The sequence below is a fragment of the Papaver somniferum genome, chromosome 7 (genome assembly GCF_003573695.1).
Source record: "Papaver somniferum cultivar HN1 chromosome 7, ASM357369v1, whole genome shotgun sequence".
Taxonomy (NCBI): Eukaryota; Viridiplantae; Streptophyta; class Magnoliopsida; order Ranunculales; family Papaveraceae; genus Papaver; species Papaver somniferum.
The window spans coordinates 3,049,024-3,074,405 of NC_039364.1; the positions used below are offsets into that span (position 1 = coordinate 3,049,024).

Here is a 25,382-nt window from a genome sequence, read left to right on the forward strand (position 1 = left end):
GTTATTTAGGGAAGGGGTTTCTTATACCGGCTAGGATTCTTGGTGGACAAGTTTGTAACCTATATAAATAGGTAATGAGGCCTTGTAGAATTTGTATTGTGTAGAAAACGATTAAGGGATCGGTGAGAGATTTCTTGTATAGCTTTTAGGGCTAAAGCTGGGGTTTCATTGTGAGAGCATATTGGTGAGGAACAAGAGACAAGGTTATCATCTCGGGTAATCGTTGCGGTGTAACCAAGGGTTTGCTGGGATTCACACGACGTTGTAATCGTTTTTCTTCATAGTGGATTTGAGTTGGTGCGGCTCAAACTGGACGTAGACAATATATACAAGTTGTATGTATTGGTCGAACCACTATAAATCTTGTGTCTTGTGAGTTGATTCATCTTTCTCGTATTATTATAGTTGCTTGTGCTTGGTTTACTTATTATTCATCATAATATCTCAAGATTCGTTATTCCGCGGTTGTCAGTGATTCCATAAGAAAATCCCGACAACTGGTATCAGAGCTCGTCTTAGAGCTTTAGGGTTTATCATAGTACGATTGGAGTGGGAGTTATGGGTGATAATAACGAAAGTACGGTAGCTATGGTTAAAGTTTTTAATGGGAAGAAATTTGCGTTTTGGAAGTCTCAGATGAAAGACTACCTATATGAGAAAGACCTTGCTGATCCATTGGGTGGAGTTGCGAAAAATGGAGCACGCAAATACGATGAATGGACAACTCTTGATCGCAAGTGTGTAGCCGTGATCCGTAGATCTCTAACGGAGGAAGTCTACAATAACGTACAAGAGGAAACTAGTACGAAAAATCTTATGGATAAACTTGAAAAGTTGTATCAAAAGTCATCAGCCTCGGGGAAGATCATGTTGTGTGAACAATTATTTAATCTAAAGTTGCAAGAAGGCGAAGCGATTTCAGCACATCTTGGGAAGTTTAAATCGATTATTTCACAGCTTTCAAAAGTTAGTATTACTTTTGATGATAAAGTTCAAGCTTTACGGTTGTTGTCGTCATTACCAAAGAGTTGGGAGACTGCAAGGACAACCATTAGCAATTCCGCAGGGAGCGAGAAGTTGAAGCTTGATGATGTGCATCAAAGGTTGATTGCTGAAGAGGAGAGAAGAATATAACAAGGTTATGGTTCTAGTACTTCAAGCTCGGCCTTAAGTTTGCAGGAAGAAGATAGAGGCAGGAGTTCAAATCGGAACAACAAAAACAAATCTAGATGGAAGTCTAGAGGAAAGTCTATGGGGAGATCTCAATCCCGGACTAGAGGTGTTGTTGAGTATTGGGAGTGTAAGAAAGTAGGACACTTCAAGCGCGATTGTCCAGAAAATAAAGGTGCTAATAATGGTGGAAACAAAGGTAATCAAGAAGAGGTCAACGTAGTTGCAGCTGTGGAACCGGTGAAGGTCTTTGTTGATAACAAGAAGGTGATTACGGAAGGTTTTCTACTACTCTCTGAGGACAAGCAAGATGAGTCTTGGATTATAGACTCGGGAGCTTCTTTCCATGCAACGGGTGATAAGAGTATTATGATCTCTTATAACGAAGGATACTATGGCCCAGTATTCTTAGGTGACGGCGAAGCATGCAACATCATTGGTTTGGGTAATGTGATCTTGAAAGTCAACGGTTCGACATGGAAATTGAAGGATGTACGACACGTTCCAAATTTGAAGAAGAACTTGGTGTATGTGGGCCAAGTTTGTGATGATGACTGTGAAGTTGTGTTAACGAAACACAATTGGAAAGTGAAGAAAGGATCTATGGTATTAGCTCGTGGAGTTAGAGTCGGTACTCTATACCAGACTTCAGATGGAACTACTTTAGAAGTGGCTAGTAGTAGTGAAGACACTAACTTATGGCATAGAAGATTAGGACACGTGATTGAGAAGAACATGAAGATTCTATGAGTTTTTGTGAAGACTGTGTTCCTGGAAAACAGAAACGGGTTAGTTTCAGCAGAGGCGGCATAGACTTGAAAAGTGAGAAACTTGATTTGGTTCAATACTGATGTATATGGACCAATTGATGTTGTATCTCACAGCGGGTTCCAATATTATGTCACCTTTATTGATGATCACTCAAGGAAGGTGTGGCTTTACTTCATGAAGAATAAGTTCGAGGTGTATGAAGTGTTTAAGAAGTGGAAAGCTTTGGTTGAAACGGAAACGAGTCTGAAGTTGAAGTTTTTAAGGTCAGACAATGGTGGTGAGTATGAAAAAACAGAATTCTTACAGTATGAATTGGACGTTGAATGTACGTGCTAGGTGCATGAGGTTGCAGTCTGGTTTTCCCGAGACCTTATGGGCACATGCAACAGAGATGACTGCTTATCTAATCAATAAGACACCTAGTAGTCCATAAGATATGAAGATACCAGGGGCGGTTTGGACCGGAAAAAAGGTAAATCTTTCATATTTGAAAGTTTTTGATTGTGTTGGTTATGTTCATCTTAGTCCTGGTGAAAGGTCTAAGATAGGTGCTCAAGCAAAGAAGTGTATATTTCTTGGTTACGGAAATAACGCTTTTGGGTATAAACTTTGGGACTACGAGGGTCACAAAGTTATTAGAAGTAGAGACGTCACTTTTAATGAGAATGAGCTGTACAAGGACAGGAATAAAAAACAAGTTGAAGATGTCGGATCAAGCAACGTCGATAAGGAGTTGTATATCGATATTGATGATGTTTCTGGAAAAAGTGTGGTACAAGAAGAGCACGATGTTTCTGATGGCGGAGAAGTACAAGAAGGGACTTCTGCTGCAGTGGGAGTTACTCCTATAGTTACACAAGAAGTACGCAGATCATCAAGAACTCCAAAACCAAACCCAAGGTATGCTCTGAATTATCTATTACTTACGGATGAAGGTGAACCTGAAGATATTAAAGAAGCACTAGCGGCTGATGATTCAGGCAAGTGAAAACTTGCTATGGAAGATGACATGAATTCACTTGATGAGAATGGCACATGGGTGTTGGTAAAATTACCAAGAGGTAAGAAGGCGTTGCATAACAAGTTGGTGTATCGGATGAAGTCAGAAGCAAATGGAGATATTCGCTACAAGGCGAGGTTGGTTGTGAAAGGTTTCCAGCAAAAACCTGGTGTTGATTACAACGAGATATTTTCTCCAGTTATGAAGATGACTACTATTAGAGTATTGTTAAGTCTAGTGGCTTCGGAAGATCTCTACCTTGAACAGTTGGATGTAAAGACAGCTTTTCATCATGGTGACCTTGATGAAGAAATTTACATGAAGCAACCAGAAGGATTCATAGTAAAAGGCAAGGAAGAGATGGTGTGCAAGCTAAATAAGAGTTTGTATTAAAACAAGCCCCGAGACAGTGATACAAGAAGTTTGATAACTTCATGCATATAGGTGTCTACTCACAGTGTAATGCATATCATTGTTGTTACTTCAAAAGGTGCGTTTCTGACTACATCATATTATTACTGTATGTGGATGATATGTTGGTTTCCGGAACATCTCTACAAGAAGTTGAGAATTTGAAGAAACAATTAGCAAGTGATTTTGTTATGAAAGATCTTGGTGAAGCAAATTAGATTCTTGGTATGAGGATCATAAGAGACAGAGGTAAGGGTGTACTTATGCTTAGTAAGGCTGAATATATTGAACGAGTGTTGAAAAGGTTCAATATAGAGAATGCTAAACCAGTTAGTTCTCCACTTGGAAGTCAAATTCATCTTTCAAGTATGCAGTGTGCGAAGACAAATGAAGAAAATGAGTACATGGCCAACGTACCATATTCTTCGGCTATTGGGAGTCTAGTGTATGCTATGGTGTGCATGAGACCGGATATTGAACATGCAATGGGAGTAGTGAGTAGATATGCAAGCAACCCAGGAAAACAACATTGGGAAGCTGTAAAGTGGATTCTCAGGTATTTGAGAGGTAACACAAAAGTACCATTGTGTTATGGAAAAGGTGGTTCTATCTTGATGGATTATGTAGATGCTGACTTCGCAGGTGATGTAGATAAAAGGCGAAGTACGACCGGTTATATTTATACTATGGGGTCATATGCAGTGAGTTGGAACTCACAGTTACAGAAGTTGGTAACATTGTCTACTACGGAAGTGGAGTAGGTAGAAGTAACAGAAGCGAGCAAGGAGATGATTTGGTTACGAGGTTTGTTAGATAAGTTAGGAAAGGAACAACAAGATAGTGTTTTGTTTAGCGACAGTCAAAGCGCTATACATTTATCCAAGAACTTAGCCTATCATGCTAGGACGAAGCATACAGATATTCGTTATCATTTTATTCGAGATCTCTTAGAAGAAGGAGAGTTGAAGCTCGAGAAGATTCTTGGTTCGAAGAATCCGGCGGATATGTTTACCAAGGGAGTTACATCAGACAAGCTAAAGCTCTGCAAGGCTTTAGTTGGTCTCTCAGAAAGAGGATCTGGGAGGAGAGCCGCACTGACATGAATATTTTTTAGCACCGTCAAAACCAAAGTTGAAGAAAAGGAGAATTGAAGACAATAAATGAGTATTCAAAGTGGGCGATTGTTAGTTATTGAAGACTAATTATTATTTCCTAAAGTTAGCCGTGGTTATTTAGGGAAGGGGTTTCCTAAACCGTCTAGGATTCTTGGTGGACAAGTTTGTAACATATATAAATAGGTAATTAGGCCTTGTAGAATTGAATTGTGTTGAAAAGGATTAAGAGATCGGTGAGAGATTTCTTGTATAATTTTGAGGTAAAGCTAGGGTTTCGTTGTGAGAGCATATTGATGAGGAACAAGAGACAAGGTTATCATCTCGGGTAATTGTTGCGGTGTAACCAAGGATTTGCTGGGATTCACACGACGTTGTAATCGTTTTTCTTCATAGTGGATTTGAGTTGGTGCGACTCAAAGTGGACGTAGACAATATATACAAGTTGTATGTATTGGTCGAATCACTATAAATCTTGTGTCTTATGAGTTGATTTATCTTTCTCGTATTATTATAGTTGTTTGTGCTTGATTTACTTATTATTCATCATAATATCTCAAAATCCATTATTCCGCAGTTGTCAGTGATTCTATAAAGAAATCCTGACAAAAACGTGGGATCTAATCTCTATGACGCTAGATCTTAAGTTGGCATCACCATTTTATTTCTAAATAAATCTTGTCAAATAAGATTTCGGGAACTGTAGATGAACTTTAGGTAATATGTTTTAACATAATTCTTTTTCTGCCACATAGCAGTAACCCACACCCGAAAAAAGTATTTGTAAGACCTCACACCAATAAGATGATGTTCTATTACAACGAGGCACAATTGGATGATGGTGCAGATTTGAGAGTACATCACGAGATAGATTGCGGCTCCTTAGGAAATGTGAAAGAAACATATGAGAGGAGAGATCCACCCCCGTTTGGTGCAAAAAGTTACATACACGTACCTAGAAATTTAGTAAAATTTTTCTAGAATATGAAAACTTGATCGTTAACCAAGCACAGACCTTGCCCAAAGAATCAGATCTAAGCAGAAAGAGTTTTCAACCGAGGGAGTTCTAAATCCCCGGAGAGGAAAGAGAAGGGGACAAAATTGATATCTAGCCAATCACTCAACCATATAACTGATCTCAGATCCAAGGTCTTTCTTTAAATTTTCAGACTGCCACCCACTTAGATTTGTTTAATCTTTATGTAGCATGATATATATCTAATTGAGCTATAAATTCCAGCTTGACATGATGCACTCAAGAATAGTTTTCTCCAACCTCTCACAACATATCTGATTCTTTTCTTAAAACTAAATCTCATGTGAGAGTATAGACCCGTTGCAAACAGACCTTTTTTAAAGATTTAAAAACAAATCAGTAAGAAATTGAGCAACTGGAGTAAAATGAAAAAATTGTCTTAGTTATTTTATGGAACGGTGGAATGCTACAATTTTTCATGAGTCGTGAAATTCGCGAGGAAGACTAATACATTTGCTGAAAACTTTCCAAACAATTACCCACAGCAAAGTTTTAACACGACTTCCGTAAGAATTCAAGCAGCGCTTCATAGTTGCGGTAAGATGACCCATCACGGCTAACACTCTTTCGTGCCATCTCTGCAACCTTCACTGTCGACTTCATCAACTCGTCTCTCTTATCAACCATCATTTCCCTAATCAACTTTTCTACTGTTACTCTATTACATTTGTCTTTCATGTCCATTCCAATTTTCCAAACCTCACTGACATACCTACTGTTAATCTGTTGATCTGCCACATGTGGCCAGCAAACCATGGGTAGTCCAGCAGCCATGCTTTCTAGAGTCGAATTCCATCCGCTGTGAGTAAAAAATCCACCAACAGCTGGATGATTCAACACCTCCTCTTGTGGTGCCCACTCCACCATGTAACCTTTCTCTTTTGTTGTCTCAACCAGCTCCGCCTGTATCCGACTCTCCTCATTGTCATCGACAGGAAGCGAATCTGGGCGTCTAACCCACAAGAATCTATAACTGCTGTTAACTAGGCCACACCAAATCTCCAACCATTGCTCGCGAGTCACCATGGCAATGCTTCCAAAGCTTACGTACACCACAGATTTCTCTGGCTGTTTATCGAGCCAAGTCATGCAACTTCTGTCTTCTTCATACAAACTAGCATTGCAGGAAACAGGTAATGAAGAAGAAGTATAAGTAGAATTACTTCTAAGGCTATTCAACAGTGCATTAAGAGGTCCAATTGTGTATAGGTTTGGGTAGTAAGATCTCAATTGCGAGAGTGTTGGAGCTTCGATATCCTCGAATGTATTAAGTATATGAGCCGTGGCTCTAATTGAAGTTACTGTTGCCGTATTGACAAAATCCAGATGCGGATGGTTGACTTCTTTAGCTCTATAAAAACTTGGTAAATCTCTACATCGGAGAAAGCTTTCCATCTCCGGCACACTCCTTATTAGTTGATCCATATCTTCGTCTGTCAAAACCACATTAAATCATGCTAAATATGTGATTTACAACGGCAAATTGCAACTAATTTAAAAAAAAAAAAAAACTCCCACCTTTGAATGGTATGTCACCATTTTCCACAAGTTTCGGGGAACACAAATAAATCCAGGTGCAACAAGCACTGATGGTACGGAAAGAAATGGCTGGAATTCCCAGCTCTTCAGCAACATCAATTGCAAACCCCAAACCTGTTAAAAACATTTGATAATTGTGATGGGTAAATCTAGAATTATCTAGATAGCTAACTATAACTCCCATGGGCTTATCTCAATGCATAGGCCCAGTCTAGAGATATCTAGACTCTTCTAAGATAAAAAGAGTGCAAGCCCATTCTAGAGTCTTCTAAGACATTTTCCATCATGTGTATCTAGAGAATTCTTTCTCTAGAATGATCTAGGTCAATTAACTCTAGAGATTTCCAAGTCTAGAGTATTCTTAGTAGTTGGTCATGAAGTAGTATAAATAGAAGCAAATGTTGGCCTTTGTGGTCATCCAAAACTCAAGTGAGTGAGTAAGTAATAAGAGTGAGAGCTAGAGTTTAGAGTAAGAGCCAAAGTGCCTCTTTGTAAACAACTAGTGTAAGCCAAAGTTGCTACACAAGCCTCTTGTAATATTTTCATTTTCATATTAATATAAGCCTCACCTTTCAATTAACCAACCTCTCTTCCTAAATTCATTTCCATAAACCCATCACATTTCCGCATTGCGCCAACAAATTTGGTATCAGAGCAAACCTATCCCAGTAATCCTAAAACTCTACCGATGGCAATTAACCAAAGTATTCAAGGTTTCAATTATGCCCAAAGTCTAATTCCAATTTTTGATGGTGAGAGTTATGATTATTGGAGTTTACAAATGAAAACATTATTCATTTCACAAGACTTATGGGATTTTGTAGAAGATGGTTATAAGGTACCCGAGTCGGCAGAAGCTCCATCGTCATGGACGGATGCAGAGAAAAAGGAGTACAAAGAAAACAAGAAGAAGGATGCTAAAGCACTACTATTTCTACAACAAGGGGTAAGCAAAACTATTTTTCCTCGAATTTCGGTGGCGAAAACTTCGAAGGAGGCCTGGAATATTCTCAAAGTAGCATTCCAAGGATCAGAAAAGGTAATCTCCATTAAACTACAAAACTTATGGCGAGACTTTGATAATCTACTTATGAAAAAAAATGAAACTATCCAGAATTTCTTTTCAAGAGTTACTGGTATAGTAAATCAAATTAGTAGTTATGGAGATACCATAGAAAATAAAAGAGTTGTAGAAAAGATTTTAAGGAGCTTACCGTTCAAATTCGATCACATCGTCGCTGCCATTGAAGAGTCCAAAAATTTATCGACTCTCTCGGTACACGAATTAATGGGTTCACTCGAGGCGCACGAGAAAAGGATAAATAGGTTCGCGGAGCAACCATTGGAGCAGGCATTTCAATCAAAAATAAATTTCAGTGAGAAGAAAAATACAGAAGCCAAAAAAGAAAGCTCTAGAGGGGGATCGTCATCCAACTCGCAGTACGAGAAAGGGTCGACGTCAAATCAAGGACCCAGAAATTTCTACCGCGGACGTGGAAAAGGAAAAGGAGGTTATAGAAACAACAATCAAAGGTACGGAAAAAATAACTCCTCAAATCTCCGATGCAATGTTTGCAAAAAGTTTGGATATGCAACTGAAGATTGCAAGTATAAGTGCACCAAGTGTGATAAATTAAATCACATGGAGAAAGATTGTTGGCTTAATGAAGCAAACTATTCCGAGAAAAACAATTCTCAGAATCAAGTATTCTATTCCTGCCTCACCTCGCAACAAGAATCGCAAGGTATATGGTACGTCGACAGCGGATGCAGCAGCCATATGACAGGAAACAAAGAATATTTCGTAAAATTGGAGGAACAAGAGATTCCGCCAGTCAAACTTGGAGATGGAAAGTTCCAGAATGTTGAAGGAAGAGGAGTCATATCCGTACGTACAAGGTCAGGTAAAACTCGATACATATCTGATGTTCTTTATGTTCCTGGCCTAGCTCAAAATTTATTAAGTGTTGGACAACTTATAAGAAAAGGGTACTCACTACATTTCGAAGACGGAGAATGCACAATTAATGATAAAATTAATAATCAATTGGTGGCAAAAGTAAAAATGTCAGGAAATTTTGTCTTTCCCCTATCTATGTCATCAATTGAAAATTGTGCAATGAGTACCAACCATATTGACGAAGGAAAGCTATGGCATTTGAGATACGGGCATCTCAACTACAGATCCTTAAAGGTTCTAAAATCAAAAGGCATGGTAATTGGTCTTCCCAATATCGACGGTGGAGATAAAGTATGTGAAGGTTGTATTCTAGGGAAGTTTCATAGACTTCCATTTACGAAGACATTGTGGAGAGCAAGAAGGTCCCTCGAATTGGTGCACGCTGATATCTGCGGTCCGACAAGAACAACTTCACTCAACAACAGAAGATATTTTCTCTTATTCGTGGACGATTACACCAGGATGATGTGGGTGTACATTCTGAGCAAAAGTCCGAGGCATTCACTAAATTCCTAGAATTCAAGGCGCTGGCAGAGAAGCAAAGTGGCCATCAATTGAAAGTTTTTCCGTACAGACCGTGGTGGAGAATTTACTTCAAAAGAGTTTATCAACTACTGCAAAGAAAATGGAATTAAAAAGGAGCTCACTGTCCGATACACTCCACAACAAAACGGCGTTGCGGAAAGGAAAAATCGTACGATCGTGGAAATGGCTCGCAGTATGCTAAAAGCAAAGGAAAGCTACCCAACACCTACTGGGCGGAAGCAGTCAACACAGCAGTCTACATCCTTAATCGCTCGCCAACAAAAGCGGTTCACAACAAAACTCCATACGAGGGTGGCATAAGAAAAAGCCTGAGGTAACTTCTTTCAGAATTTTTGGTTGCGTAGCATACACATATTCCATCCCAACAGAGAAAAGTTCGATGAAAAAGGAGAAAAGCTTATATTCATCGGATATAGCGAGGAGTCTAAAGCCTATAGACTTCTAATCCAGATACAAAGGAACTGGTAATATCAAGAGATGTTATCTTTGATGAATTCAAAGCTTGGGATTGGAATGATGAACCAGATAACCACGAGTCTCCACTACTCATCGAAGAAGAGCCAGATCACACACACAAGAAGAAAACTCCACCAGCAAGCCCGAGATCTCCTAGTCCAACACAACAAAGTCCAAGCTCATCTGACAAGTGCCCCACCTAGAAAGGTGCGTTCCCTAAGAGATATTTAGTATCTAATTGTGCTTTATAGCACTAGAACCTCAAAAATATGAGGAAGCGGCAAAAGAAGAAAAATGGAGAAACGCCATGGACGAAGAAATGCGAGTAATTGAGAAAAATAAGACATGGGAGCTCGTCAATCAGCCAGTTGATAAAGAAATAATTGGTCTGAAATGGGTCTACAAGACAAAATAATGAAGATGGGTCAATTCAAAAGCACAAAGCATAGTTGCAAAAGGATATTCCCAGCAACCAGGAATTGACTACAACGAGACATTCGCCCCAGTCGCTCGCATGGAAACAATCCGGATGGTGTTAGCTTTGGCAGCTCAACTCAAAATGAAAGTCTACCAATTGGACGTAAAGTCGGCGTTCCTAAACGGAGAACTTGAAGAACAGGTGTACGTTGAACAACCTCAAGGATATATCCGAAAAGGAAAAGAAAAAATGGTATATCGTCTCCGCAAAGCACTATACGGTCTTAAGCAAGCACCGCGTGCATGGAACAGCAAAATCGACAAGTATTTCCGAGATAACGGATTTTAGAAAAGTCCAAGTGAGCCATCACTCTACATCAGAAAACAAGGTACGGACTTCCTAATTGTCTGTCTCTACGTTGATGATTTAATTTATGCCAGTACAAAACAAGAGATGGCAGAAAAATTTAAGAAGGAGATGATGAAAGAATATGAGATGACAGACTTAGGACTTATGAGATATTTTCTTGGGATTCAAGTAAAACAATCTCCAGAAGAAATATTCATTTCCCAAGAAAAATATGCAGAAGACTTGCTGAAAAGGTTCAACATGGTGGATTGCAAACCAATTGCAACTCCAATGGGTACCAATGAGAAATTGGTAACAAATGATGGAACGAAAAAAGTTGATCCAACCTTATTCAGAAGTCTAGTCGGCTCACTGATCTACTTAACAAATACAAGGCCAGACATAGTCAATGCAACCAGCATTGTTTCTCGGTATATGAGCGAGCCAAGCAAATTACACTATGCCGCTGCGAAGAGAATTCTTCGATATATCAAGGGAACAAAGAATTTTGGCATCAAGTATACAAGAGAAAAAGACAATGATTTAATTGGCTTCACAGATAGCGATTGGGCAGGTTCTATTGAAGATCGAAAGAGCACATCAGGCTATGTTTTCTGTATGGGAACAAAAGTTATCTCTTGGAGTTCTAAAAAGCAAAGTACGGTGGCACTATCATCAGCCGAAGCAGAGTACATAGCATCAACAAGTGCAGCATGTGAAGCAGTATGGTTGAGAAGAATAATGACCGACCTACAACAAAGGAAAAAGCAGCCGACGACTATCTACTGTGACAATATGTCTACAATTGCAATGACAAAAAATCCAGTGTTCCACGGATGGACGAAGCATATAGAGCTACGGCATCACTTCATCAGAGAGTTAGTAGAGAACAAGAAATCGAGATCCAATTCTGTCCGACGCAAGAACAAAATGCGGACATTTTCACAAAAGCAGTCACGGTGGATAAATTCAATCATTTTAGAGATAAGCTCAACATCACAATTAAGAGGGGGTGTTAAAAACATTTGATAATTGTGATGGGTAAATCTAGAATTATCTAGATAGCTAACTATAACTCCCATGGGCTTATCTCAATGCATAGGCCCAGTCTAGAGATATCTAGACTCTTCTAAGATAAACAGAGTGCAAGCCCATTCTAGAGTCTTCTAAGACATTTTCCATCATGTGTATCTAGAGAATTCTTTCTCTAGAATGATCTAGGTCAATTAGCTCTAGAGATTTCCAAGTCTAGAGTATTCTTAGTAGTTGGTCATGAAGTAGTATAAATAGAAGCAAATGTTGGCCTTTGTGGTCATCCAAAACTCAAGTGAGTGAGTAAGTAGTAAGAGTGAGAGCTAGAGTTTAGAGTAAGAGCCAAAGTGCCTCTTTGTAAACAACTAGTGTAAGCCAAAGTTGCTACACAAGCCTCTTGTAATATTTTCATTTTCATATTAATATAAGCCTCACCTTTCAATTAACCAACCTCTCTTCCTAAATTCATTTCCATAAACCCATCACATTTCCGCATTGCGCCAACAAAACCACCATCTGATATGATACAAGAAACTGGACCCCGTCCATCAGATTAAAAACGATTTGAAGTAATTAATTCTCTAAAACTCGGTGCCATAAAGTTTTTCACCCGATTAAACATATCAGTAACCAAGTCTTGAGAACTGCAGAAACCAGCCGAGTGATGTTGATCAGTCGAAAGACCATCTTGAATGGCTTCGAAACTGAATCCTAGAAATTTTCCGAAACGAGAATGAAGATTGCCAAAAATAAGTTGACGTTTGTGATTCTGTTGGGTGTTAACAAAGGTCACGTTAATCCCCGATAAGCAGAGAATCTCAGCTAATTTGAGCATCGAGTTGATATGGCCTTGTGCTGGAAAAGGGAAGATGAGTACGTGAGGTATTGCTGGTGGTATCACCGATCTAGTTTCTGCCATGATTCTTGGTTTTCTTGGATTCAATAATCTTAATCCTAAAAACTGAAGAACAAGTTGGATTGGACCAAAAGGATATGCGAACATGAAAATCCAAAGGAAACCAAGGCCACCTCGTTTCTAGGAAACCACTTGATGACTACTACTATTTTCATTCGCATCTCAATGTGGAATCAAATCCTGACACCAGCACCGACGCCGACAGAAACGATTTTAAATAAATAAAATTATTATCTATGGTAGAAAAACAACGAAAACAGCGATAATTCCAAAAACTACGAAACATTTTAACATCATTATATTTAAATGTATTTATAGGAACCAAACACGGTTGTATTGAAAAGTGTGTGAAGGGTTATAAAGGAAGGGCTAGGGTTCAGCTATTTATAACACATAGTGAACCACTAGAGAACAAAGCAAAAACATAAAAGAAAGTAACACTGCGATTACACTTAAAATATCTAACACTCCCTCTCAAGCTAATGACTCCACAAAGTGCATTAGCTTGCAAACACAAGAATGAAACTGAACAACTCCAAGTTCTTTTGTAAACACATTTGCAAGCTGATGTTGAGATGGAACGTAGGCAAGTTTGAGAAAGCCATCTTCAACTAAGTCATGAGTGCAGCGATAGTTGATCTCCACATGCTTAGTACGAGCATGGAAAACTGGATTTATAGCTAAGATGTTGGCGCCAATATTGTCACAGTAAAGAGTGACAGATTTAGATTCAGTAATGTGCATTAGTTTAAGTAAATAAGAAATCCATAGAAGCTCAGCATTGGTCAATGCTAAGGACTTATACTCTGCCTCAGTACTGGAGAGAGAAATAGTTGGCTGCTTTTTAGTGGCCCGAGAAACAAGAGAATTTCCTAAGTATATGCAGTAACCACTAGTAAACTTGCGAGTGTCAGGGCACCCTGCCCAATCCGAGTCAGAGTACGCAGTCAAAATATCACAAGGTCCAGCAAAGAATGTAATACCAGAACAAATACTACCCTTGACATATCTCAAAATCCTTTTTACTAGTTGTAGATGAGAAGTATTGGGAGCATGCATAAACTGGGAGACATAATTGACTGAAAAACACAAATCCGGTCTAGTGAGAGTGAGATATTGCAAACCTCCAACTAGACTTATGTAGAACCCAGCATCATCAAGGGGATCACCATTGTATAAGGATAATCTTGGTCCTTCAGCTACAAGGGTACTTGTATAACTGCATGTAAGCATATCAGCTTTTTGTAGTAACTGGAAAGCATATTTCTGTTGTGTATGTAGAATGGAAATAAAATATCTACAACACTCAATGCCAAGAAAATAGTGTAAAGGCCCCAATTCCTTCATAGATAATTCTTTGCTAAGAACAACTACAAATGAGTCCAACAATGCTTTAGGAGCTTGTTTAAGACCATGAAGGGATTTCTTCAAAATACAGATTAGGCTTGAGCTCATCAAAAAAATCCTTTGGTTGAGCCATATAGACATCGTCCTTGAGAAAGCCATGAAGAAAGGCATTGGAAAAATCCAACTGCCTGATATACCAGCCATTTGTTACAGCAATAGTCAATACATACTTGATAGTTGTAGTCTTTACAACAGGGATGAAAGTCTCTGAGTACTCAATTCCATCTTGCTGATTGTACCCTTGTGTAAACAACCTAGCTTTGCACCTTTCTATGCTTCCATCAGAGTTTTATTTGATTTATAAACCCACTTGCTGCCTAAGATATTCATTCCTTCCACAAATGGTACCAATATCCATGTGCCATTTGCCATTAAAGCAGCATACTCAGCCTTCATAGCCACAACCCATTTTGGATGTTTGTAAGCTTCTTGATAAGATCTTGGCTCTACCTCTGAAGTAAGTATAGATTGTAGAGCAACAGGTAGTTTAAGAACACTATGTGCAATAAAACCAGGATAAAGCTGTTTTGGCTTAGAAATTCCTCTAGATGATCTGGTAGTAATAGTTATGACTGTGTGCTGGAGTAATAACAATAAGGGGTTTACCAGAATTAGTAGGCATTTCAGTTGGTGCTGGGAAAGAGGAATTCTCCATTTGAGGACTAAAACAATTTCCAATTTGAAAGGTTCCGTACAAGTTTAAAGTCAGGGTGATAGGGAACTACATGTAACTCAGCAGCAAAAGGAAATGTTGATTCATCAAAAGTAACATATCTGGAGACAAAAGTCTTTTTAGTAAGAGGTTCAAAACACTTGTATCCTATGTAAAGAGGACTATAGCCCAGAAACACACACTGAGTAGATTTAGGACTGAGTTTGTCAGCTCTGTAGTCATACAGATTTGGATAACAGCTACACCCAAATACTTTTAACAAACTATAATCAGGTATAGTGTCAAATAAAACTTGAAAAGGGATGATATAGTGAAGAAGTTTACTGGGAGTTCTATTGATAAGAAAAGTTGCTTCCAAGAAGGAGTCAAACCAGAAATGTTTTGGTAGAGATGCTTGAAAAGAAAAAGTATTCCCCATCTCAGTAATGTGTCTATGCTTTCTTTCAGCAAGACCATTCTGAGCTTGTGTATGAGGACAAGAAATCCTGAGAGTAATTCCACATGAGTCAAGGAAGGCTTTAAAAGGACCTTTGACAAGTTCAAGTGCACCATCATATTGAAAAGAAACAATAGAGGTGTTTAAGAGATTTTCACTTGTGCTCTTAAAATGTTGAAAGCATTTTAAACTGTCAGTTCTACTTGTCAAAGGATAAATCCAATTGTACCTATTGTAATCATTAATAAATAAGATATAGTACCTAAAACCATCAAGGGACTGATTAGGGAAGGACCCCATATATCATAATGAATAAGTTGTAAAGGTGAAGTAGAAACTCTTGTAGATGGAGAAAAGGGTAATTTATGATGTTTACCTAATTGGCACTCATGACAGAAAATTGATATGGAAGCTGAAGAAAGATTGATGTGAGTAGAGTTATGCAACTTACTTAGTATTTTATGGGATGGATGTCCAAGCCTCTTATGCCAGATAAAAGGATCAACTAGTGTGGAAGTAAAAGAAACCACAAGAGCCAGTTGAATAGCGTAGAGGTTATTACAAACTGGTCCCTCTGCCAACACTTCATTGAACTTGAGATCCTTCACATTGTACCCCCAGTCAAACAATTCAAGTGACACATTGTTTTCCTTAGTGAACTGAGCAACACAAATACGATTCTTGCACAGAGAGGGAACTAATAGCACATTTCTTAATACAAAATCAGCATGCAGAGTAGATATTGTAGAATTATCAACATGAGTAATCTTGAGAAATTTACCATTTCCAACCATGACATGCTTAGAGCCAATATAGGGAAAAATTTCATATAAGAGTGTTGAGTTGTTTGTCATGTGAGCAAAAGCAGCTGAATCAGGAATCCATTGAGTACCCATCACATTATTTGTAGTAGGGAAGGTCGAACTCAAGGAGCGGGTGTAAAATGCTTGATGTGATTTCTCAGAAGAGGAAGCATGAGGTGGTGATGTGGGATTATCACTTTGCTGTGGAGATTCAGTATAGAAAGCTCTAGGGCCAGATGCAGATTTATGTTTAGATAGTTTTGAAGTTGATGAGGTATATTTAAATCTACACTTGTTAGCAGTATGATTCCACTGCTTGCATATTTGACACTGAATCTCAGAGAAATCAGTGGGTGTGAAGTTATTTGAAGTAGTTGGAGGAGGACTCCAGTGCTGAGAAGTATGATGAGTCAAAGGTGGTTGATATTGGTTTTGGTGGTGATTATGCTAGGGTGATTGTTGCTGATATTGTTGTTGATTATGTTGAGGTGGTTGATGAGAGGATGAATGTGAACCATAACCACCATTCCCCTGTGAATGTGCACCAGAACCATCATTCCCATGTGATCGATGACCTCCTGAACTAGAGGATGAGTTAGAGTGATAATTTATGCTACCACTAGAGCTACTAGCACCAGGAGAACCGCGGTAATTGGTCTTCTTATAAATAAATGCAGATGGTGCAGTTGTTGATTCCAGCATAACAGAAGAATCATGAGATTTACTCTGTACCCGTTGTTCAATGATGCAATAACTTAGATCTAATATCACTAAACCTGTAAGGAGTCTCACGATGTTGTGCAGTAACCACAAAATGGTCAAAATCAACATTTAATCCATTTAAAACATGTAAAACTACATCTTCATCAGCAACTTAATCATTAATATTTGCCATATTATCAACAATTTCTTTGACAGAACTCAAAAAATCAGAGATTGGAGTATTACCCTGTTTAATAGAATATAGTTGACGACGAAGAAGATATTTACGAGCTACAAACTCGTCATTGAACTCCACTTGCAAATAATCCCACACTTGCTTTGAAGTTTCTAACCCAAGAGTACCAGCAGAAACAAATCTGGTAAAAGTTGCATCGAGATGGGACATAACAAAGCCATCAATTGAGATCCAGTAAAGATACTCTGCATTGGTAAACATGACACCATTTTCACTAATATGACGAGGAGGACAGACATAAGTTCCATTGACAAAACGTAGAATATTTTTAGTGGTAAGAATGATCTCAAACTGATGTTTCCATAGTAAGTAATTTGTATTATCAAGTTTGAAGGACACAAAATTAGAGATATCTTGAAAGGGTAAAGAAAAATTGAATTTAGGTGCAGGAGAGTTATTAAGATTCTGCTGTTATAAGGCCTGAATCAGGTCTGTGATGATAGAATTTGGAGTAGCCATAGTTAATAAGAGATATGCAGAAGAAATCAATGAATTTCAACTGAAGATTTAGATCAATAAGTGATGTTCTTTGCAGCCTCCGGATGCAAAGAAAGAGATAAGGATCGAAGTTAATGTGTAATATCTGATACCATGTAGGAACCAAACACAGTTGTATTGAGAAGTGTGCGAAGAATTACAAAGGAAAGGCTAGGGTTCAGCTATTTATAGCACATAGTGAACCACTAGAGAACAAAGCAAAAACATAAAAGAAAGTAACACTGTGATTACACTTACAATATCTAACAGTATTGTCGGTCTTTAGTCAATGTCTTCAATCATATCAAAGTATGAAACTGGTGTAATCATCAAGCAACTTTGTAGATTGATTAAAATGAAAAATATGTTCCAAAGGCTACACAATTTCATGACTCATGAAATATGTAAGGGGCCTGAAAACCTAAAAAGGCGACTAATGTCTAGAACCCTCAATATTGGGGTTGGGCTCATCTCACGTTAAAATGGTACAAAATATTATGGGGAATTCTTCCATAATTACCCCCAAGTTAGCATGTTCAGTTCCCAATTATTACCACTTCTTACAGAAAGGGAAATGCATGCATACCAGATCATACAATTCCCGTCTCCATACGATCTTGTTATAGTGTAAATTAACAATAAAGAATTTTTTACAAATTTCTCAGGACTGGTACTACATTGAACAATGACTGCTGGTCATATTGTGGAGAGGGAAAGCAAGAATCTGAACAAAAACTAGAGTAGGTGCAACATGATAAAAGAATGTAATATCGTAGAGGCAGCAATGGTCTTTCTTCAGCCTTGTCAAAATGTTACTTACCCAGATATTTCGATCTTTGTATTCTTGTAACATGATAAAAAAATGTTAAAACTTGGGTTGAACATATCTACAATTGATTACAGCCGGACATTTCTAGTCACATGATACATTTCGGAATGTGTACAAACATATGTAACTTTTAAAACAAGACTCGAGTATGGTTTTCTCCAACATCTCACAACATGTCTCGATTTTCTTTCAAAAACAAATTAATAAGAAACTGGGCAAATTTATAGATTGATTAAAATAAAAAAGATGTTTCAGTTTTTCATGAGTCATGAAATATGTAAAGAGGACCAACTACGTACATCTGCTGAGACCCTTCTAAGAATATCAATTAAGCTAGCTTGTAGATTAAACACGACTTTCTAATGAATTCAAGCAAAGCTTCATAATTGCGGTAAGATGACCCTTCACGACCAACACTCCTTCGTGCCATCTCTGCGACCTTCGAAGCCGATTTCATCAACTCGTCTCTCTTATCAACCATCATTTCCCTAATTAACTTCTCAACTGTTATTCTATCAGAATCATCTTGCATGTTCATTCCAATTTTCCATACCTCACTGACATACCTACTATTAATCTGCTGATCCGCCAAATGCGGCCAGCAAACCATGGGCACTCCAGCAACCATACTTTCCAGAGTCGAATTCCATCCACTATGAGTAAAAAATCCACCAACAGCTGGATGATTCAACACCTCTTCTTGCGGTGCCCAATCCACCATGTAACCTCTCTCTTTTGTTGCCTCAACAATCTCCGCCTGTATTTGATTCTCCTCGCCATCTTCTAAAAGAAGCGAATCTGGGCGTCTAGCCCATAAGAATCTATGACCGCTATTGATTAATCCATACCAAATCTCCAACCATTGCTTCCGACTCACAGTCGCGATGCTACCAAAGCTTACATAAACTACAGATTTCTTGGGCTGTCCATCGAGCCAAGTCATGCAACTTCTGTCTTCTGCATACAGACTAGCATTGGAAGAAACAGGTAATGAAGAAGAAAATTTAGTAGTAGTACTACTTCTAAGTGTATTCAACAGGGCATTAAGAGGTCCCAGTGTGTATAGGTTGGGGCAGTAAGATCTCAAATGCGATAGAATTGGAGCTTCGATATCGTCGAAGGTATTAAGCATGTGAGCCTTGGCTTGAATTGAATGTAACGTTGCAGTATTGATAAAATCTAGATTTCGACGGTTGACCTCTTTATCTCTATAGTAACTTGGTAGATCTCTACATCGGAGAAAGCTTTCCATCTCCGGGACACTCCTTATTGGTTGATCCATTCTTCGTCTGCAAAAACCGGTAACAAATCATGACCATTGTGCGTACTACAACGATGAATTGTAAACAATTTAATGGTGAAAGAAAAAAAGAAATATTAAATGCACACCTTTGAATGGTATGTCACCAGTTTCTACAAGTGTTGGGGTGCAAAAACATATCCAGGTGCAACAAGCACTGACTGTACGGAAAGAAATGGAAGGAATTCCCAGCTCTTCAGCAACATCAATTGCAAAACCAAACATAGTATCTGCTATGATACAAGAAATAGGTCCCCTTGCGTCAGATTTGAAGCGATCCGAAGTAAGTAATTCTCGAAAACCTGGTTTGATTACGTTCTGTATCCGATTAAACGAGTCATTAACGAAGTCTTCAGGACTATGGAAACCAGCAGAGTGCAGTTGACCTTCAGAAAGACCATCTGGAACGGTTTCGAAACAGAATCCTGGAAATTGGTCGAAACGAGAATGAAGATTTCCAAAACTAAGTTGCCGTGAGTGATTCTGTTGGGTGTTGACAAAGGTCACGTTGATCCCCGATAGGCTGAGAATCTCAGCTAATTTGAGCATAGAGTTGATGTGGCCTTGTGCTGGAGCGGGAAAGATAAGTACATGAGGTTGTATCGACGATTTAGTTTCTGCCATGATTCTTGATTTCCTTTGATTCAATCTCTCTAACGTGAAGAGCAAGTATGAATGGACCATAAAAGGATATGATAAGTTTCTTTTTTTTTTTTTTTTGCTGACATGGAGATGATAAGTTAGTCGGTGCTTGACCTGCACTTTATTATTACTATATCGATTCGGATCTCAATGTGGAATCATATCAGTCACTTCCACACTAAAAACAACAAGAAAAACTGATACCAATACCCGACAAAAAAGATTTAGATACCTCTTGTCTATCAACAATAATTGAATTTATGATGATTAGATTCATTAGAAGTGTGTGTGCGTAGCACATAAACCTTTTTATGAATTAATCTAAATAGCTTACTAGCACCCCATAAACCAGGTGGTCCTTAACTGAACATGGCAGCCCCTACACGGGACCGGACAAATTCCCACCCCTTCAAATCATGCTTGTCCTCGAGGAAATGAATGAGCTCTCCCAATGGAGATCACAGCTGTGGCAGACTTGCAGCTTCATCTCCAGGAAAAGTTGAAACCATTCATCTGAACTGTAGGCAACACTTGGTTGTAGTGCTCCTTCAAATTTGGATGATGCTCCACCTTCAAATATGATCAAAGCACAAGAGATAAACATATATTCTCGTCTTTTTGACCATTAAGCAATTAAGCATGGTCAATTTTTTATGATCCATCACCAGAATGCGCAGTACCTCTCTTTACATTCATGTTTATTCACATTAACCCTCAGCAACTCAATATACATGACTTCTATAGCATCATAGAATCCTTGTTTGTGGCACAGGGAACGTATAGACATAGAACGCTGCACAGTAAAACTAAAAGAATACACAATACTACATGTATATTTTGCAAAAGGAGCAGGACCGGCTCAGAGGGTTAAAATGACAGAGTTATCACAAACTCCCACAGACAATGGATATGGTGACTTTGAATGGCAGAGATTTTATCAAGAAAACACACGGGTCCATTAACGGATCACGACCCGGTTTAGTAATCTTCTCTTTTTTACTATACAGCATTCTTCTTCTCCTCTATAATTTCTCTGAATGTCTCCTCTCCTTTCCACTCTGTTCAAACTTCATCTTTAACCTTAACCCTAGCAGCCCCTAATGATCATAAGCACGGCGTAACAGAACTCTTCTTCCGATGCTTCAAAATTATAATAAGAAGACTAATGAAATATACTCGACGTTCTCCACCAACTTTGACTTATCTCCGGCTCACTCCGGTTCTACGGCAACATACCGGTTCCACAACAACATATGTATATATGTTCTGTTGTACTCGATAGAGTACAACTTAGTTAAGTTGGTTTCAGTCCTGTTGAAGTCGATAGAGAATAACTTAGTCATCAACAACTTAGTCAATGTTGTTCCAATCAGTTGTAAATAGATTAGGCTAACATATCGTGATCTACTTCTCTGTATAAATACGAATCTATTGAATCAATAAAATTTAACCAGTTCAAAACCATAAACTTAGAAATCCTTTATGGTATCACCTTCAACAGGTTCGATCCTATTTTAACCTAAACCTCTATTTTTTTACCATGGCTAGAAAATCCCCTGTCCATGATGAAGATCCTAAAACTCCTAATACCCCTATCAACACCACTGCTCCTAATACCCCTATCAACACCACTGCCAAAACACTCGATCCCTCTCATCCCTATTTTGTACACCCATCAGACAATCCCACTTCAGTCTTAGTTCAGCCTCTTATGAATGGTGACAACTATAACACTTGGGTTCGTGGTATAACAAAAGATCTAAGTGCTAAAAACAAATTGGGTTTCGTCAATGGAGTGCTTATTGAACCATCTTCGGATGCTGATGCTGAAAACCACCAGAACTGGAAACGTGCTGATGATCTTGTTTCCAGTTGGATATGTCACTCCACAATTCCTCAAATCAAAACAACTATTGATTACTTACCTTCTTCATTGGTTGTTTGGAAGGATTTGAAAGAGCGTTTTTCTGAAACAAGTGCTCCCAAGCTTTTCCAACTTAAGCAATCCATTGCTTCTCTCAAACAAACTGATCAGTCATTGTCTGCTCACTACACTACTATAAGAGCCTTATGGGATGAAATAGATTCCATTCGTCCTCTCCCAAACTGCATCTGCGGAGCCAGCAAGCAAACCCTTGAACTTATGGATCAGGATCGTGCTATGGAGTTCCTCCAAAGTCTCAATGATCGATTCTCTAACCTTCGCAGTAATATCTTGCAGCGAGAAACCTTCCCAACTGTTCGCACGATCCATAACTTGGTTCGTCAGGAGGAGGTACAACAAGAGATGCAAGGTCATTCCAATTCCTCCATTGATGCTGCTACTCTCCAGGTATCTCGATCAGATTTGAGTTCATTGTCTGTTGATGCTAACAAACGCTCGAAATATTTTTGTGATCACTGTAAGATTCCTGGTCACTCCAAGTCTCGTTGTTTCAAACTTATTGGTTATCCACCCCGTAAGAACAACAACAACATCAACAACAACAACAGAGATCGTCCATTTGTGGATGCTTCTACCCCTGATCTTAAAGCTTCTTCTTCTGATAATTTAATGCCAACCTTCACAGCAGATCAATATCGTGGACTTTTGTCTCTTCTCAAGAACACAAATGGTGATCAATCTCTTCCTCCAACAGTTAACCTGACTGGTAAGATTCTATCCACTTCTCAATTTCAATCCCAATGGTTTATCGATAGTGGTGCTACACACCATGTTTGTTGTTCTCTTTATTTTTTCAAATCTTATACTGCTGCTCCTAAAAATTGTGAAGTGCAATTACCTGATGGTAGTTTCTCTCATGTTAAATATATTGGCACGGTTGAATTTTCCCCGTTATTATGCCTCTCCGATGTTTATTTTATACCAACCTTCCATTTTAATCGTATATCTGTTAGTCAACTAACACGGTCTTCGGATTGTTTAGTTAACTTTTCGATCAATTCTTGTATATTTCAGGACCGGTTGACATTGAGGACGATTGGTCAGGGTGATTACTTTGGCGGTCTCTATCAATTTCGTCTATCAACTATCTTATCGTTTTTTAAGAATAAAAAGTTTGATGTCTGGCATTGTCGCCTTGGACACCCTAGTTTGGCTAGGTTTCGTTTTTTATGTAGTCAAGTTGATTCAATTTCATATAGTTTTGATCATGTCTGTGATGTATGCCCTCGTGCAAAACAATCACGTTTGAAATTTAATAGCAGTTCATCTTTCACTACTCGTCCTTTTGAGTTGATTCATTCGGATATTTGGGGACCTTTTTCGGTTCCTTATCTTAATGGTGCTCGTTATTTTTTAACAATCGTTGATGACTTTACTCGTTGCACATGGATCTTTCTGATAAAAGTTAAATCTGAAACTTTAACTCATCTTAAATATTTTTTTAATCATGTTACTAATCAATTTTCCCAGCCTATACGACGATTGTTTAGTGGTTCTGGTTCATTTATTTTGCCACAATTACAAAAATTTCAGTCTGATAACGGTGCAGAGTTTCTCGCCAAAGACCTTCAAATTTGGTTTGCTAATAATGGTATCACACACCAGCGGTCTTGTGTGGATACTCCACAACAAAACAGTGTAGTTGAACGGAAACATCGACATCTAATGGATGTTTCCCGGGCACTACGTTTTCAAGCATCTTTACCTCTAAAATTTTGGGGTGAGTGCGTGCTAACCGCAGCTTTTTTAATCAAGAAACTTCCATCTCCTGTTCTTGGAAACAAATCTCCACACGAGATGTTGATTGGAAAAGTTACAAACTACTCGTCTCTTCGGGTTTTTGGTTGTTTATGCTTTGCTCGCAATACTCATGTTAAACATAAATTTGATGCTCGGGCTTTCCCTTGCATTTTCATTGGATATCCTCATGGTTATAAAGGTTATCTTGTCTATAATTTACATACAAATTCTAAGTTTGTAAGTAGGGATGTAGTGTTTCATGAATCTGTATTTCCTTACTTTGATTTGCCTTCAGTCAAGCCTAATTTATATACTTCTCAATCATTCAGTGATACTAATCTTCCAAGTGATAAATTTTTTTATGATGAGGAGTCATTAAGTCCTTCTTTGTATTTACCCTCTCATGATGATGCCACTCATCATGTGTCACCACCAACTCATACTATAGTTCCTGATTCCAACTCCATTGTACCCAATAATCCTTCATTCCTATCACCTATGAGTGATTATGTGCATCATTTTACAGATCATTCACCTATATTTAATACCGATAATTCACCTGTTTCATGTACTGACATGGTCTCATCACCGGTCCAATCTATACTTCCACATGATTCTCCATTACTACCTACTGCTGCGATACCGGTGGATTTACCACTTCCTATTCATTGTGATAAATCTCGTCATGTACGAGTTACTAAGACCCCGGCTTATTTAGCCGACTATGAATGCAACTTCACTAGTTGTACTATGTCCCATCCATATCCATTAACTAATTCTTTATCTTACAATCAATTCTCTAATACCCACAAAATTTTTCTCACAAATGTTCTCACGCATGATGAGCCTCGCAACTTCACAGAAGCTATGAAGATTCCTAAATGGCGTACTGCTATGAAAAAGGAGGTTTTTGCTTTGGAAGAAAATGATACCTTCACATATACACAATTACCTCCGGGAAAAACCGCTATTGGTTGTAAATGGGTTTATAAAATCAAGTTTAACGCGGATGGCACTATAGAACGCTATAAGGCTCGTCTTGTTGCTAAGGGATTTACACAACAAGAGGGTGTGGATTTTCATGATACATTTGCCCCTGTTGCTAAACTTGTTACAGTCAGAGTTCTTCTTTCTATTGCCGCTATTAAAGGTTGGTCGCTCCATCAAATGGATGTCAATAATGCTTTCCTTCAGGGTGATCTCCATGAGGAAATTTATATGAAACTACCTCCCGGTTTTAAGCCACCTAGAGGAACTAAATTAGTTTGTCGTCTTAATAAGTCCATTTATGGACTACGACAAGCTTCTCGACAATGGTTTTCTAAATTCTCCTCAACCCTTCTCAATGAGGGTTTTAAACAATCAAGTGCTGATTATTTTTTGTTTACTTATCATCGTGGTGATGTTTCTTTATACGTTTTGGTGTACGTTGATGATATTATCATCACTGGACCTTG

At 38.4% G+C, this 25,382-nt stretch overlaps 4 protein-coding genes across 4 annotated transcripts; all 4 read right to left on the reverse strand.

Annotated features, from left to right (window-relative positions):
* Positions 1 to 5,992: 5,992 nt before the first annotated feature.
* LOC113293906 (7-deoxyloganetic acid glucosyltransferase-like) lies at positions 5,993 to 12,718 on the reverse strand. The gene is made up of 4 exons (XM_026542349.1): positions 12,454 to 12,718; positions 12,310 to 12,333; positions 7,019 to 7,153; positions 5,993 to 6,933 (listed from the first exon to the last, which is right to left on the reverse strand). Exons 1-4 carry the CDS (start codon positions 12,716 to 12,718, stop codon positions 5,993 to 5,995), a joined length of 1,365 nt encoding a protein of 454 aa, XP_026398134.1.
* Positions 12,719 to 13,189: 471 nt separating this feature from the next.
* LOC113293907 (uncharacterized mitochondrial protein AtMg00810-like) lies at positions 13,190 to 14,266 on the reverse strand. The gene has a single exon (XM_026542350.1). It carries the CDS (start codon positions 14,264 to 14,266, stop codon positions 13,190 to 13,192), a length of 1,077 nt encoding a protein of 358 aa, XP_026398135.1.
* A 4,360-nt stretch (positions 14,267 to 18,626) lies between these two features.
* LOC113293909 (7-deoxyloganetic acid glucosyltransferase-like) lies at positions 18,627 to 19,580 on the reverse strand. Its single transcript, XM_026542351.1, has one exon. It carries the CDS (start codon positions 19,578 to 19,580, stop codon positions 18,627 to 18,629), a length of 954 nt encoding a protein of 317 aa, XP_026398136.1.
* Positions 19,581 to 19,649: 69 nt separating this feature from the next.
* LOC113293910 (7-deoxyloganetic acid glucosyltransferase-like) lies at positions 19,650 to 20,222 on the reverse strand. The gene has a single exon (XM_026542352.1). The coding sequence runs from the start codon at positions 20,220 to 20,222 to the stop codon at positions 19,650 to 19,652; it is 573 nt and encodes a 190-aa protein (XP_026398137.1).
* Positions 20,223 to 25,382: the final 5,160 nt, after the last annotated feature.